This window comes from Hemitrygon akajei, chromosome 8 (genome assembly GCF_048418815.1).
Source record: "Hemitrygon akajei chromosome 8, sHemAka1.3, whole genome shotgun sequence".
Classification (NCBI taxonomy): Eukaryota; Metazoa; Chordata; class Chondrichthyes; order Myliobatiformes; family Dasyatidae; genus Hemitrygon; species Hemitrygon akajei.
In genome coordinates, this window is record NC_133131.1 from 169,691,281 (window position 1) to 169,705,477 (window position 14,197).

General features: G+C 44.4%; 1 protein-coding gene across 2 annotated transcripts in view; it reads left to right on the plus strand.

The window, feature by feature from the left end:
* plcd1a (phospholipase C, delta 1a) overlaps positions 1–14,197 on the plus strand; it is a 150,881-nt gene that overhangs the window by 37,768 nt on the left and 98,916 nt on the right. The window contains exon 1 of one of the 2 annotated variants that reach the window (XM_073055049.1): positions 3,900–4,254. The exons of the other annotated variant lie outside the window; for it this stretch is intronic. Coding sequence (XP_072911150.1) covers positions 4,158–4,254 — 97 coding nt within the window. The 5' untranslated portion in view covers positions 3,900–4,157. Of the gene's footprint in view, positions 1–3,899; positions 4,255–14,197 lie in introns of those variants that run through there. 2 annotated transcript variants of the gene reach the window in all.

Here is a 14,197-nt window from a genome sequence, read left to right on the forward strand (position 1 = left end):
TTGTGTTCATCAGCAAACTTACTAACTCATCCCTCCACTTCCTCATCCAGGTCATTTATAAAAATCACAAAGAGTAGGGGTTGCCAGAACAGATCCCTGAGGCACATCACGGATGACCTACCTCCATGCAGAATATGACCCGTCTACAACCACTCTTTTCCTTCTGTGGGCAAGCCAGTTCTGGATCCACAAAGCAATGTCCCTTTGGATCCCATGCCTCCTTACTTTCTCAATAAACCTTGCATAGGGTACCTTATCAAATGCCTTGCTGAAATCCATATACACTACATCTACTGCTCTTCCTTCATCAATGTGTTTAGTCACATGCTCAAAAAATTTAATCAGGCTCGTAAGGCACGACCTGCCTTTGACAAAGCCATGCTGACTATTCCTAATCATATTATGCCTCACCAAATGTTCTTAAATCCTGCCTGTCAGGATCTTCTCCATCAATTACCAACCACTGAAGTAAGACTCACTGGTCTATATTTTCCTGGGCTATCTCTACTCCCTTTCTGTCACACTTGATTGGTCCTATTCTCTCACGTCTTATCCTCTTGCTCTTCACATACTTGTAGAATGCCTTGGGGTTTTCCTTAATCCTACTTGCCAAGGCCTTCTCATGGCCCCTTCTGGCTCTCCTAATTTCATTCTCATGCTCCTTCTTGCTAGCCTTATAATCTTCTAGATCTCTATCATTATCTAGTTTTTTGAACCTTTTGTAAGCTCTTCTTTTCTTCTTGACTAGATTTACAGCAGCCTTTGTACACCACGGTTTCTGTACCCTACCATCCTTTCCCTATCTCATTGGAATGTACCTATGCAGAACTCCATGCAAATATCCCCTGAACATTTGCCACAAAGTTATCCCCTTTACTTCAAGAGCCTGATGGTTGAGCGATAATAACTGTTCTTGAACCTGGTGGTGTGAGTCCTGAGGCTCCTGTGCCTTCCTGATGCCAGCAGTGAGAAGAGAACATGACCTGGGTGGTGGATCGGGGTTCCTGAAAATGGATGCTGCTTTTTTGTGACAGTGCACCATATAGATGTGCTCAGTGGTGGAGAGGACTTTACTTATGGACTGGGCTGTATTGACTACTTTTGTAGGGTTTTCAATTCAACGACATTGATGCTGCCAGTCAATATACTCTCCACCGCACATCTATAGAAGTTTGACAGAGCTTTAGATGTCATGCCAAATCTTCACAAATTCCTAAGGAAGTAGAGGTGTTGCCATGCTTCCTTCATACTTGCACGTGGGCTGGGCCCAGGGCAGGTCCTCTGAAATGATAATGCCGAGGAATTTAAAGCTCATGGACCTCTGGTTTCCTGCTCCTGAAGTTGATAACCAGCTCGTTTAGTCTTGCTTTCATTGAGTAAGGTTCACAAACAAAGAGAAAATCTGCAGATGCTGGAAATACAAAGCAATACAAACAAAATGCTGGAGTAACTCAGCAAAACTCAAAGTAAGAGGTGGTTGGTGTAGCAGCACTCAGCTAGATTTTCAATCTCCCTGCTATATGCATATATCGTAGGATGGTATCGTGGTTCTGCATTTATGGATTAAACTATTGATTTGTGGACTGTGGACTTTTGCAGACTTATAGTTTTTATATTCTGTGTTTTTTATCGCTCATTCCTTTTCTATTTTGTTGTACTAGGGGAGGGTGTTTGGGGGTCAATGTTTCTGTTCCATTTTGTGCAGGGACGGGGAGGTTTGGGGGTGATGATCGGAATGCCATTCTTTTTTTTACGTGGGGGGGGGTTGATGTTTCTCTCTGAATGACTTTCACATTCTTTCTTTGGCTATCTGGAGAAGACAAATTCCAGAGCTGTATATGCTTTGGTATTAAATGAACTTTTGAAGCTGGAATATGGCATTGGACTTGTGCTTAGCCACACAGTGCTAAATGAGCAGAGCAGAGGGCTAAACACACGGCCCTATGGTGCACTTGTGCTGTTGGAGATTGTGGATAAGATGTTTTTGCCCGTCTGAACTGACTGGGATCTGCAAGTGAGGAAATCAAGGATCCAATTGTATAGGGAGGTATTGCAAGAGAAGCCTGGATTTGATTGTCCCATTTAGTTCATAGAACAATACAGCACAGTACAGGCCCTTCAGCCAAGGAACAAGAGAAAACCTGCAGATGCTGAAAATCAAAGTAATACACACAAAATGCTGGAGGAATTCAGCAGGTATCTGTGGAAAAGAATAAACAGTCGACGTTTTTAGTTGAGACCCTTCTACAGGACTGGAAAAAAATCCATCTGTTTTTTCCAGTGCGGATGAAGGGTCTCAAAAGTTCAAAGTAAAATTTACATGCATGTCACCACTTACAACCCTGAGATTTTTTTTCTGCGGGCAGATTTAGCAAATCTATAGAACAGTAACTAAACAGGATCTGTAAACTGTAAACATCAGGAACTGTAAACAAACTGCATATGCAGATAATAGCAGTAAATAACAAGATGAAAGAGTCCTTAAATGAATACAGTTATCCGCTTTTGTTCAAGAGCCTGATGGTTGAGGGGTAGTAACTATTCTTGAACCTGATGGTGCTGGTCCTGAGGCTCCTGTACCACCTTGGTGATGGCAGTAGCGAGAAATGAGCATGGCCTGAGTGGTGAGGATCTTTAATGATCGCTACTGCTCAGCCGGAAAGGTCCCATGCTGCCTGGCCTGCTGACCTCCTCCAGCATTTTCCCTGTATTACTTTCAGCCTACGACTTGGTGCTGACCTTTTAGATAGATAGATACTTTATTCATCCCCATGGGGAAATTCAACTTTTTTCCAATGTCCCATACACTTGTTGTAGCAAAACTAATTACATACAATACTTAACTCAGTAAGAAAATATGATATGCATCTAAATCACTATCTCAAAAAGTATTAATAATAGCTTTTAAAAAGTTCTTAAGTCCTGGCGGTAGAATTGTAAAGCCTAATGGCATTGGGGAGTATTGACCTCTTCATCCTGTCTGAGGAGCATTGCATCGATAGTAACCTGTCACTGAAACTGCTTCTCTGTCTCTGGATGGTGCTATGTAGAGGATGTTCAGAGTTTTCCATAATTGACCGTAGCCTACTCAGCGCCCTTCGCTCAGCTACCGATGTTAAACTCTCCAGTACTCTGCCCACGACAGAGCCCGCCTTCCTTACCAGCTTATTAAGACGTGAGGCGTCCCTCTTCTTAATGCTTCCTCCCCAACACGCCACCACAAAGAAGAGGGCGCTCTCCACAACCGACCTATAGAACATCTTCAGCATCTCACTACAGACATTGAATGACGCCAACCTTCTAAGGAAGTACAGTCGACTCTGTGCCTTCCTGCACAAGGCATCTGTGTTGGCAGTCCAGTCTAGCTTCTCGTCTAACTGTACTCCCAGATACTTGTAGGTCTTAACCTGCTCCACACATTCTCCATTAATGATCACTGGCTCCATATGAGGCCTAGATCTCCTAAAGTCCACCACCATCTCCTTGGTCTTGGTGATATTGAGACGCAGGTAGTTTGAGTTGCACCATATCACAAAGTCCTGTATCAGTTTCCTATATCACAAAGTCCTGTATCAGTGGGTGTTCCAAGCACCCACCATTCACTTGTTTTTTTTTAAACTACCTCTGACAACAATCACCTTAATGTCCTCTCGTATTCACCATTTCCTCCCTCGGAAAATAAGTTTTATACAAAGCTATACTTTTGTATAAACTGTCTTCTCCAGCTCCACCCTCGTTCCCTTCCACACCCGGCACTCTCTCCTCCCTCAGATTTAGTCCCATCCCAAATTGAAGGAATTGGAAAATTCAGAGCCGCACCTCCACCCCCTTGGTTCACTACCTCTGTTTCTGAGGTCGGGAATCGCCCCGCTGAAAGCGGGATTTAGACCTTGGATCGATCCTTGAGACCACGAAGCGCTCCTCCCTATTTCCCCCACACTTCCAACTCCTCCCTCTGCAATCACAGCAGCGGACATGTCTCCCTGAAGAGATTCCCGTTCACAAGGATGTTAAGTGGAGAGTTCGAAGTATTAAACCCGCCCTAAGTGCAGCCAAGGAGTCAGAGGCTTCCTCCCACGTCACTGCATGGGAAGTCGTGGGGAGCGGAGTTTCGTTCCTGCTCTCTCCGGGCTGTTATTAAATCTCTACGGGGTGAAATGCAGTGTATCCGCAAGCCCCGGCGCACGGAGCAAGAGGACGAGCAGCTGCGGGAGGCGTCCGAGAGGCAGGCTCGCTCCAACCTCGCCCGTCTTGGTAAGGAACTGGCGGGTTCGTTCCGATTCCGGCACCGGATCAGTACCGGTCCCGTCCCGTCCCACACCGCACTCGGGGGCACGGCACCGGACTGGACGTCGTTCCATCCCGCTGGCGCCGCCCAAGCGAGTTCCGGAGACGCGTTCTGGGTCAATAATGACCGATCCTCGGAACGTCTGACCATTGAATGCTAATCGTACAGAGTGAACACAGATCACTCTGTGTATGCCCCACTTTCCATTCACACCCTCCCTTGCGATCTATAGACTTCGAGATTGTGGAATGGGATGGGAACAGGGAACGTGCGGGAGGGTGGTGGCAAGAGAGCAGCTGAGGAGGCATGTGGAAAAGATGCAAGATTCAAGATTGTTTAATGTTTTCAGCGTAAAAACTAAAAGGATAAAGAACACAATTATATATAAAACCTTTAATATAGAGGCGAGGTGAGTGGAGAATGGAGGGTATTGTGAAAGGGGTCGAGTGGTTGCTTAAGAAGCTAACAAAGGAGGAAGTGAAAACTTTTGTTTAGATGGTATAAGGACTATAGGGAGAGGGAACAGGAAATATCAAGGTGAGCTCCAGTCATAGGGATGTGCCTGTGCGCTCCATTGTACCTAATTGGAATCCCATTTCCCTCCATTAATTCCATATCCTTCTAATTTCCTGCTCATTCAATATTGTAACAATGAGAAGAGGACATGCCCTGGGTGATGGGGGTCCTTGATGATGGAAGCCGTTTTTTTTTGAGGCATCACCTTTTGAAGATGTCTTCGATGCTGGGGAAGCTAGTGCCCATGATGGAGCTGACTGCAGCTTTTTCCGATTCTGTCCATATCGGTCGGTGATGCAACCAGTTTGATTGTTCTCCACCGTACATCTGCCAAAATTTTCTGGAGTTGCTGGTGACATACATATTCCTGCCTCCACACACTCCTCCTCATCCTCTGGCCTCGCTGAATCTTTCCTCCCAGGATAGCCCCTCTGAGTACTGCTTTGATATTCTTCCGAATCAATACCAAAATCACCCTCCTCTTAATTGCATCTCAGCAGAATTATTGGTATCCCAGAACCTTGAGCTGCCAGTCTTGTCCATCCCTCAACTATGTTTCTAAAATAGATATAAATAGCAGCAGAGAATGGGGTTGAGAGGGATCACATTCTTGGTATTATTTACTTATTTGTTTGTTTTGTATTTGCACAGTTTGTCTTTTACACACTGGTTGTTTGTCAGGTTTTGTTAGTGTGCAGTTTCTCACTCCTATTGTATTTATTTTGTATTATTCGTATTTCCTTGTTCTACTGTGCATGCCTGCAAGAAAATTGAACTTTGACCCGATTTGGAATATTGGGGAGCTCGTGAGTGGAGGAGGAGGTGAGGAGGAGTTTCTTTAGTAGAGAATTGGTAGAATTTATTGTTACAGATGGTTGTGGGGGGCAAAGTCATTGGGTATACTTAAAGCAGAGGTTGATCTGTTCTTGATTAAAGGCATCAAAGCTTACTGAGAGGAGGCAGGAGAGTGGTGTTGAGAAGGATAATATATCAACCATAATGAAATGATGGACAGACTCAATGGACTGAACGGCCTAATTCTGCTCCTGTCTTACGTCTGAGTGGGGAATGTCAGGAGTGGAGGAGAGCAGAGTGGAAAATGTGATTTTTGGATACAGTAAATTTTCCAGTTACGCGCTCCTGGATCAATAGTCCAGAGAATGCAAATTCAAATCTTATCTGGCAGCTTGTTAATTTGTTTTAAATATCTAAAACTGTTTTGGGTAAATAAGAGCCTGAGGCAGCTGGACTATTGTTTGAAAACCCGCTTGGTTCACCAGTGCCCTTTATACAAGTACCTGCTCTGCTCTTAAGGAAGTAAGTTAATGCAGAATCCAGAACGGAGTTATTCACTTCCATAGCGGCTGCCTTGACCTGCTGAATTCCTCCAGCTTTTTGTGTGTGTTGCTCTGGATTTCCAGCATCTGCATAATATCTTGTGTTTCAGTTTTATCTTCACTTTCTTGTGTAATGCGATGATTATTGTTTTGCGGCAGCTTACCTGCTGCCCATTACGTCTCCTGGCGTTTAGGGCAGCAATGAAGGTCCTCCATCTCTGTCTGTTCTTGACCATCTTGCTGGTGTTCAGGGCTACCTTCATCATACTAGTAGCTTTCCTCTCGGTTTTCACTTCTGTCAGCCATGCAAGTCCCGGGTGGAGACTCAGGAATAACATTGCACATACATGTAGAAGGATTCTTCTTTGCTGTTTCTGTTGCACTTTTGTTTGACCAGTCAAGGTTGTTAGCCATGAGCTGAACCCCAAACCTGGAGGACTGCTGGACAACTCTTAGTCTGGCCTCTACCCTTTGACCTGGGTGATCCTACCAAGTGCTGAAGCATATAGCCCAGACTCCACTCACCATAGCTCTGTGGCTCATTGAGGCATGAAAGCCTCCAAACCAGGGCAAGGTTGTGGTCCTCTTGGAGGTTTTCCAGCAGCAAATATGTAGAATTAATATAAATCATAAAATAAATAAACAAATGCAAAAAAAGGAGTAACTAGTGTTGCACACACAAAATGCTGAAGGAATTCAGCAGGTCAGGTAGCATCTATGGTGAGAAATAAAGAGTCAGTGTTTCAAGCCCCAAAATATGGACTGTGTATTCATTTCTATGGAAGCTTCCTGACCTGCTGAGTTCCTCCTGCGTTTTGTGTGTGTTGCTCTGGATTTCCAGTATCTCTTGTGTTAAAGCTGTAGTGTTTGTGGGTTCATGGTCCATTCAGAAATCTGATGGTGCAGGGGAAGAAGTTGTTTCTGAATCATTGAGAGTGGGTCTTCAGGCTCCTGGTACCACTTCCCCGATGGTAGTAATGAGAAGAGCACATGTCTTGAGTGATGAATCCATAGCATTGTCTTTGTGAGTCATCACCTCGATAGTGGGGAGGGCTGTGCCTATGATGGAGCTGGCTGAGTCTACAGTCCCCTGTAAATAAATGTAGTTGACCTACAGATGCCTTGGGGCTTCAGTTCTAGGGTGCTGAATTCTGGAATAGTCCGTCCTGGTACTTGGAGCAACGGAAAAGGAACGCATTCAGTCCTTGGCTTACACGGGTTCAGTTCATAAGAATCCTCTAAAAGTCAGAAATATTAATTTTCTTCACTACCATGTTGTATTGCTCTATGTACACTTGCTACCGATTTTCAATAGAATATTCAACCCAACAACACCCATAATGAAATTAATTATGGCAAATCGTAGGAGCATAATTTTAAGGTGATTGGGGAAAATATAGTGGGGGGAGGTCAGAGTTACGTTTTTTCCCCACATAGAGTGGTGTGTGGAACGCCCTGCTATTAGGGACATTTAAGAAGCTCTTAAATAGGCACATGGATGATAGAAAAATGGAGGGTAGTATGGAAGGGGAGGGTTCAACTGATCTTGGAGAAGGGTAAAATGTCAGCACAACATCGTAGCCAACATGGCTTATACAGTGTTGTAATGTTCAAAATTATGGAATGCATATTGGCTGTTTATTATTATCCCTGCGGAAAATCTTTGCTGCTGCTATCTGCACAGATAATTTTATCACATCAGTAGTATAAGGTAGTATAAGGGAAAAGCAATAACAGAATGCAGAATAAGTTGTCACAGTTAGAGAGAGTGTAGACATTAAAGTGAAAGGCCATGACAAGGCTAAGGGTCCATCTTATCGCGCTAGGGGACCATTCAATAGTCTGATAACAGCAGGATAGAAGCTGTCCTTGAGCCTGGTTGTATATGCTTTCAGAGAATGTCCAAAATGAGAGGGATCTTTAACAGTCACTAATGAATACCATGAAGCATCCTTAATATTAGTCTTGAAAATTAAAACTACATTGGAGAGTTTTAAAGTTAGATTTCCATGAGCCAGTTCATTTGTAACTGGGGAGCTCCAGTAATGGACAATAAAGTGCTTGATGTGTGTCCAGTAATCTCTGCTAAACTTCTTACATTGAGCAGAATAACATAGCAGCAGGCCCTTCAGTCCACAATGTCATAATGTAATTATGGGTGGGGTGATTTGTTTGGGAGGCACGGAAAGCAAAAGCTTTTCACTGTAGTTCAGTACATTTGACAATAATTAACCAACACCAAATGGCAGAGGATGCCAAAACTCATGAAAGATGGCTTTTTTGTGTGATTAATGGCAATCTCATGAGAGAAGAGAGAACAAAACTCCACCATGGACAGCCCCAAGCTTAGCTGGGAAAAGAGTGGGGTTGAGCATAGGGCTAGCAACTCCACCCTGTAACAACCCAGAGTTACAGAAACACCAACAGAAGCTCCAAAGTCCTCTTTCCCTGGGAGAGGAAGGATCTTCAGAGATGGGCTACACCTGAGGGTGACTTGAAAGAATGGCCCAGGACAAAGGACTCTGGTGAGCTGCTGTCAGCCCCAGTAGGGGTGATGGGCTTAAAAAGAAGAGGTGGAACAATAAGAGGTTGATCTGAAAGGAGACCAAGTGGAGAAGAACAGTAGGAGTCAAGTTGGTATGTCAACTGTTCCACCATTGATGGCAAGGAATTGCGAAGTTATGGACGCAGTTCAGCATGTCATGGAAACTAACCTCTCCTCCATGGGACTGTCTGTACATCTCTGCCTTGGTAAAGCAGCCAACATAATCAAAGACTCCTCCCACCCTGGACATCTCTCCCATTGGGCAGAAGATATAAAAGCCTGAAAGCACATACCTGTCAGAACGTTCAGATATGGCCCAAGTGTACAGAGAGAGACTGACGCGAGTCGACATTTCACCAATTTTAATGAGAATTGTTGCAGAATTGAAAGGAAAAGAAAAATTCTAAATGCTAAGCCAACAGGGCCATTAACCTCTCAGACTGAAAGTTAGCACCAACACTGGCTGGAAACAATAATGAATGCTAAATACTGCTCCTTGACAGCATCAGTTGAAACATTAGTCTTCTCTGCTGGACAAGGATGAGGGTAAGCGGAGAGTGTAATGTTCTGAGCTTTGCTCAGGTCTCAACAGGACTACAACGAAAAGGAGTTACTGCCAGAATGAAGTAATTAGCTGGAACATACATACTCACAGGTGCAATTGCTAAACCTGTGCACAGCCTGCTCTTGGGGGTGTTTAGACCCCACAAAGAGTCAGTGGTTGTGACAGGACCACCAAGCTCAAGAACAGCTTCTATCCCACTATTATGAGCTGTTGTGAGTGCAATAAGCTGGGCCGTTGATCTCACAACCCGCCTCATTATGATCTTGTACCTTGTTGTTTACCTGCACTTTCTCTATTAAGCATTGTTATTGTTTTCCCTTGTTCCATCTCAGTGCACTGTGCAGTGATCTGTGTGTTTGAACGGTACACAAGACAGGCTTTTCACTGTATCTCAGTACGTGGAGGTTGAAGCCACGTCAAGGTATGACAGCAGCCTACTCTTTAGATGTACTCACAACATTGTTTCGTATGGACTTGACCCAGGGTTGTTCTGCTGATGTGAGCGGGCCACCAACTGGGCAGCATCGTAACATACTGTTATGTAATGCTTTACAGCGCCATCAGTTGTGATTAGGGTTCAATTCACACTGCTGTCTGTAAGGAGTTTCTACCTTCTTCCCATGACTGTGTGGATTTTCTCACACATTCCACAGTGCGAAAAGAGAGCAAAAATAGGTAGTGTTCGGGGGTTCATGGACTGTTCGGAAATCTGATGGCAAACGGGGAAAAGCTGTTCTTAAAGCATCGAGTGTGGGGCATCAGTCTCCAGTACCTCCTCCCTGATGATAGTAATGAGAAGAGGGCATTCCTGACTGGTGAGGGTCCTTAATAATGGACGCCGCTTTGTTGAGCTATTGCCTTTTGAAAATGTCTTTGATGCTAGGGAGGCTAGTGGCCTTGAGGGAGCTGGCTCAGTCTATAACCCTCTGTAGCTTTTCCCGATCATGTGTAGTGCTCCCTTTATACCAGGTGGCAATGCAAACACTTAGAATGCTCTCCACTCTAGTCACAGTGCTCTGTAGATATTTGCTAGCATCTTTGGTGACATACCAAACCTCCAGAAACTCCTGATGAAGTATAGCCACTGACATAACTTCTTTGTACCAATATGTGATTGCACCAATATGTTGGGCCCAGGGTAGACCCTGTGGAACTTGGAGCTGTTCACCCTTTTCACTGCTAACCCTTTTGATGATAACCGATAATGTGCTCCCTGGACTTCTCTTTCCTGAAGTACACAGTCAATTCCTTGGTCTTACTGATGTTGGGTGTTGGGATACCATCAGCCGATCTATCTCACTCCTGTACACCTTCTCGCTGGGAACATGGTGATACTTGAAGGCTACCCCAGCACATCTTTGGACCATATAGGTCATTGATTCAAATGACGTATTTCACTGTGTGTTTTGATGTACATGTGACAAATAAAGTTCATCTTTAATTGTGGTTCAGAGACTGCGACAATGAGTGTTTGAGGAAAACGAGAGCATATCTGGCCAGTAATAAAGGTTCAGTGCAGTTTGAGAAACATGAGATGGCATTAGTTGTTAAAGCAGACAATATGGCCGCATACTCGGAGATTGGTTGTGTTTGTCATATGATCAGAAAGCGTTGGTGATGCTCAGCAGGTCAGACAAGTCAATCTTTGCCTTTAGAGAAAGTCAATATATATTTGAAAAAAAACTACACCAGATTTTACCTGTGGATGGAGGCAGAACAGGAGAGTGTCAGTGAATTACTTTGAATTAATGCCGACAATGCTCCTAAGATCTGGTTAACAATACCAATGGGCTGTTTCCTTCTACCTGAGTGCACATTCAGGCTTAATATATGATTACCAGAGTATTACCTTTGGCTCTCTTGCTCTTCCCCACTCTCTCTTTCTCTTCCTCCTCCCTCTCACTCTCCCCCGCTTGCTCTCTCTTCTCCCATCGCCCCCTCCCTCTTCTCTCTCGTCCCCCTCCCTCTCCTCTCTTGTCAACCCGTCTCTCGTTGTCCCCCTTACTCACTCTCATCACCCCCCTCCCTTTCTCTCTCTCATTCCCCCCCCCCACCCCACTCACTCTCTCATCCATTTGGAAAGGGTCCATTTTGGGGGAGGCTTACTGGTTTCATATCCACATGACATACTTTCTGAAAAATCTGCTGTTTCTCAATCATTTACTCTGATGTGCTTCCGTAAAGTTGTAAAGATATAATGTGCACCCTGTCTACATTTCCATTATTCTTGTACGAATGGCAGCATTACAGGAAGGCAACCTTTCAAACTCGCTGTGGCTTTCTGGATAGAGAAGATTCCTTTAAAAAAAATAGCAGCAGAGTTAGGTCATTCAACTCATCAAGTGTGCTCCAGCTTTCCATCATGACTGATTTATTATCCCTCTCAATGCCATTCACCTGCCTTCTCCTGTAACCTTTGATGCCCTGACTTAATCAAGTACCTATCCACTTCCACTTTAAATATACCCAATCACTTGGCCTTCACAGCTGTCAGTAGCAACGAATTCTACAGATTCACCTCTGTTTGGCTAAAGAGATTTCTCCTAATCTGAGCCCAAGTCCTCTGATCCTAGAAACACTGCAATTGGAAACATCCTCAGCTCGGCCTTTTGATACTTGATAGGAATCACGGGATATGGGAAGTGTGCATAATAGTGGTAAGGAGTTTGCATGTACTCCCATGACCACTTGAATTCTTCTGGGTTTGCTGGTTTCCCCAACATTTCAAAGACATACAGGTTAGGGTCAGTAAGTTGGAGGCATGCCATGCTTGGCGTCTCTTATCGGCTGCCTGGAATGGTTTGATTTCAATGGTTTGATTTGGTGGACATGACACATTTCTCTGTATGTTTTGATGCACATGTCAAAAAAGCTAAATTCTCTCTTTAATCTGAAGTGGAAGATCAACTATGAGTTGCATGAACTGGCAGATTAGAATAAAAGGGCCAAATGGCCGCCTCCTCTTGTTCCTTATATTCATGGGCAAACTTTACCATTTCACCTTGCAGTTAGGCTTTAAAGAGGCAGGTAAACTCGCTGGGACCTTCCAACTTTCTTCTGGGTAGCATGGTAGTGTAGCAGTTACAGTAATGCTTTACAGCTCCAGCTGTACGGGTTTAAATCCTGCTACTATCTGTAAAGAGTCTGCATCTTCTCCCCTGACCACTCGTAGGTTTCCTCTGTGTGCTCCAGTTTCATCTCACGTTCCAAAGATGTATGGATTAGTGAAGGTGAGTTGTGGGTATGCTATGTTGGCACCAACAGCTTGGCAACACTTTCAGGTTGCCCCCAGCACATCCTCAGACTTTGTTGATCATTGACGTAAACAATACATTTCCCTGTATGTTTTGATGTATTTTTTTGACAAATAAAGCTAAACTTTATCTCAGTCTTTCAGAACATCGGTGAGATCCGGTGTAGATTGGGGCAAAGATGGGATTTCCCAATGGCCACCCATTTCAATTCAACTTCCCATTTTCAATCTGACATGCCAGTCCATGGTCTCCTCTACTACCACAATGAGGCCACACTCAGTTGGAGGAGCAACAGCTCATATTCCATCTCAGGTAGCCTCCAACCTGACGGAATGAACATTAATTTCTCTAACTTAAGAATTTCTCTCCCTTCTCCTTTTTCCTTTTTCTGGTTCCCCTGCCTCCTTTTCTTTTTTTCCATGGTTTAAAGGATTCAATTTTATGTCAGAGAAATGTATACAATATACATCCTGAAATGCTTTTTCTTTGCAAACATCCATGAAAACAGAGAATTGCCCCAAAGAATGAACAACAGTTCAACGTGAGAACCCCAGTTCCCCCCCCCCCAACCGCTCACCCCTCCCTGGTGTAAGCGGCAGTAAACAATTCCCCCCTCCCCCACCAGCAAAAAAAAAGCAAGCATTGGCACTGTCACCGAGCACTCAAGCTGAGCAAAGCAATAGCAAAGACACAGACTTGCAGTTACCCCAAAGACTTTGCATTTCATCTGGCATTCAACATACCACAGGTTGTCTCTCTCCCTAATAAGGAAGAAGGGAGTTTTTCCCTTCTGCATTTTCCCAGCTAGCAGGGAGACATAACAAACAGTTTACAATTTTTAAAGTCCATAATGTCGCTTTTTTCAAGCTCTGTGCCTGAATATCACAAAGATCTCTGGTCTTCGAGCACACAGCAGCAGATTTTCCAACTCCCCCAAGGACACACAGGTCTCCTGCCATGACACTGACCCTCGATCCGCCCATCTCCAGAGCCCTGATATCTTAGGCTTCCAAGTACAAGCCGGACTCTCAGGCCGAACCACGGCCAGTCCTGAAACCCCAAGAATGGGTCCCATTCCTGCAAAGAACCGAAGTCTGCGTGTAACTCCAGGTCAAGGTCTTCAAAAGAACCCTGAAAGGGAAAAATAAAGATATTAAAAATGGAAATAGAGCTACTTCCGAAGATGCAAGCAAAGGAGTCGCCATTTAGTGCCATCTTAACCCCGCCTCCATCTCACTCTCCAGTTCAGTCTCCTCTTCTGTCCGATTCCTTCTTATTCAGCCATTCACCTCTTCCACCCATCATATTCCCACCCCATCCACCCACCTTCCCACTCATCTGGTCTCAACTATCTCTTGCCAGCTGTACTCTTGTCCATCCTTCCCACCAGCTTGTTCTGGCATCTTTTCCCTTTCCTCTTCAGGCCTGATGAAGGGTTTTGGCCTGAAGCGTCAAGAGTTTATTCTTTTCCATAGATGCTGTGTGACCAGCATTTTGTGAGTTTTGTCCTTGCCCACGGTCGGGGATTTGTAAACTGGAGGGCATAGATTTAAGGTGAGAGATCAGAGACTGAAAAGAGACCCAAAAGGAGTGTAACATTTATGGAATGAGCTGTCAGAAGAAGTGTTCAAAATTCAAAGTAAATTTATTATCAAAGTACATATATGTCACCATATACGGTACAACCCTGAG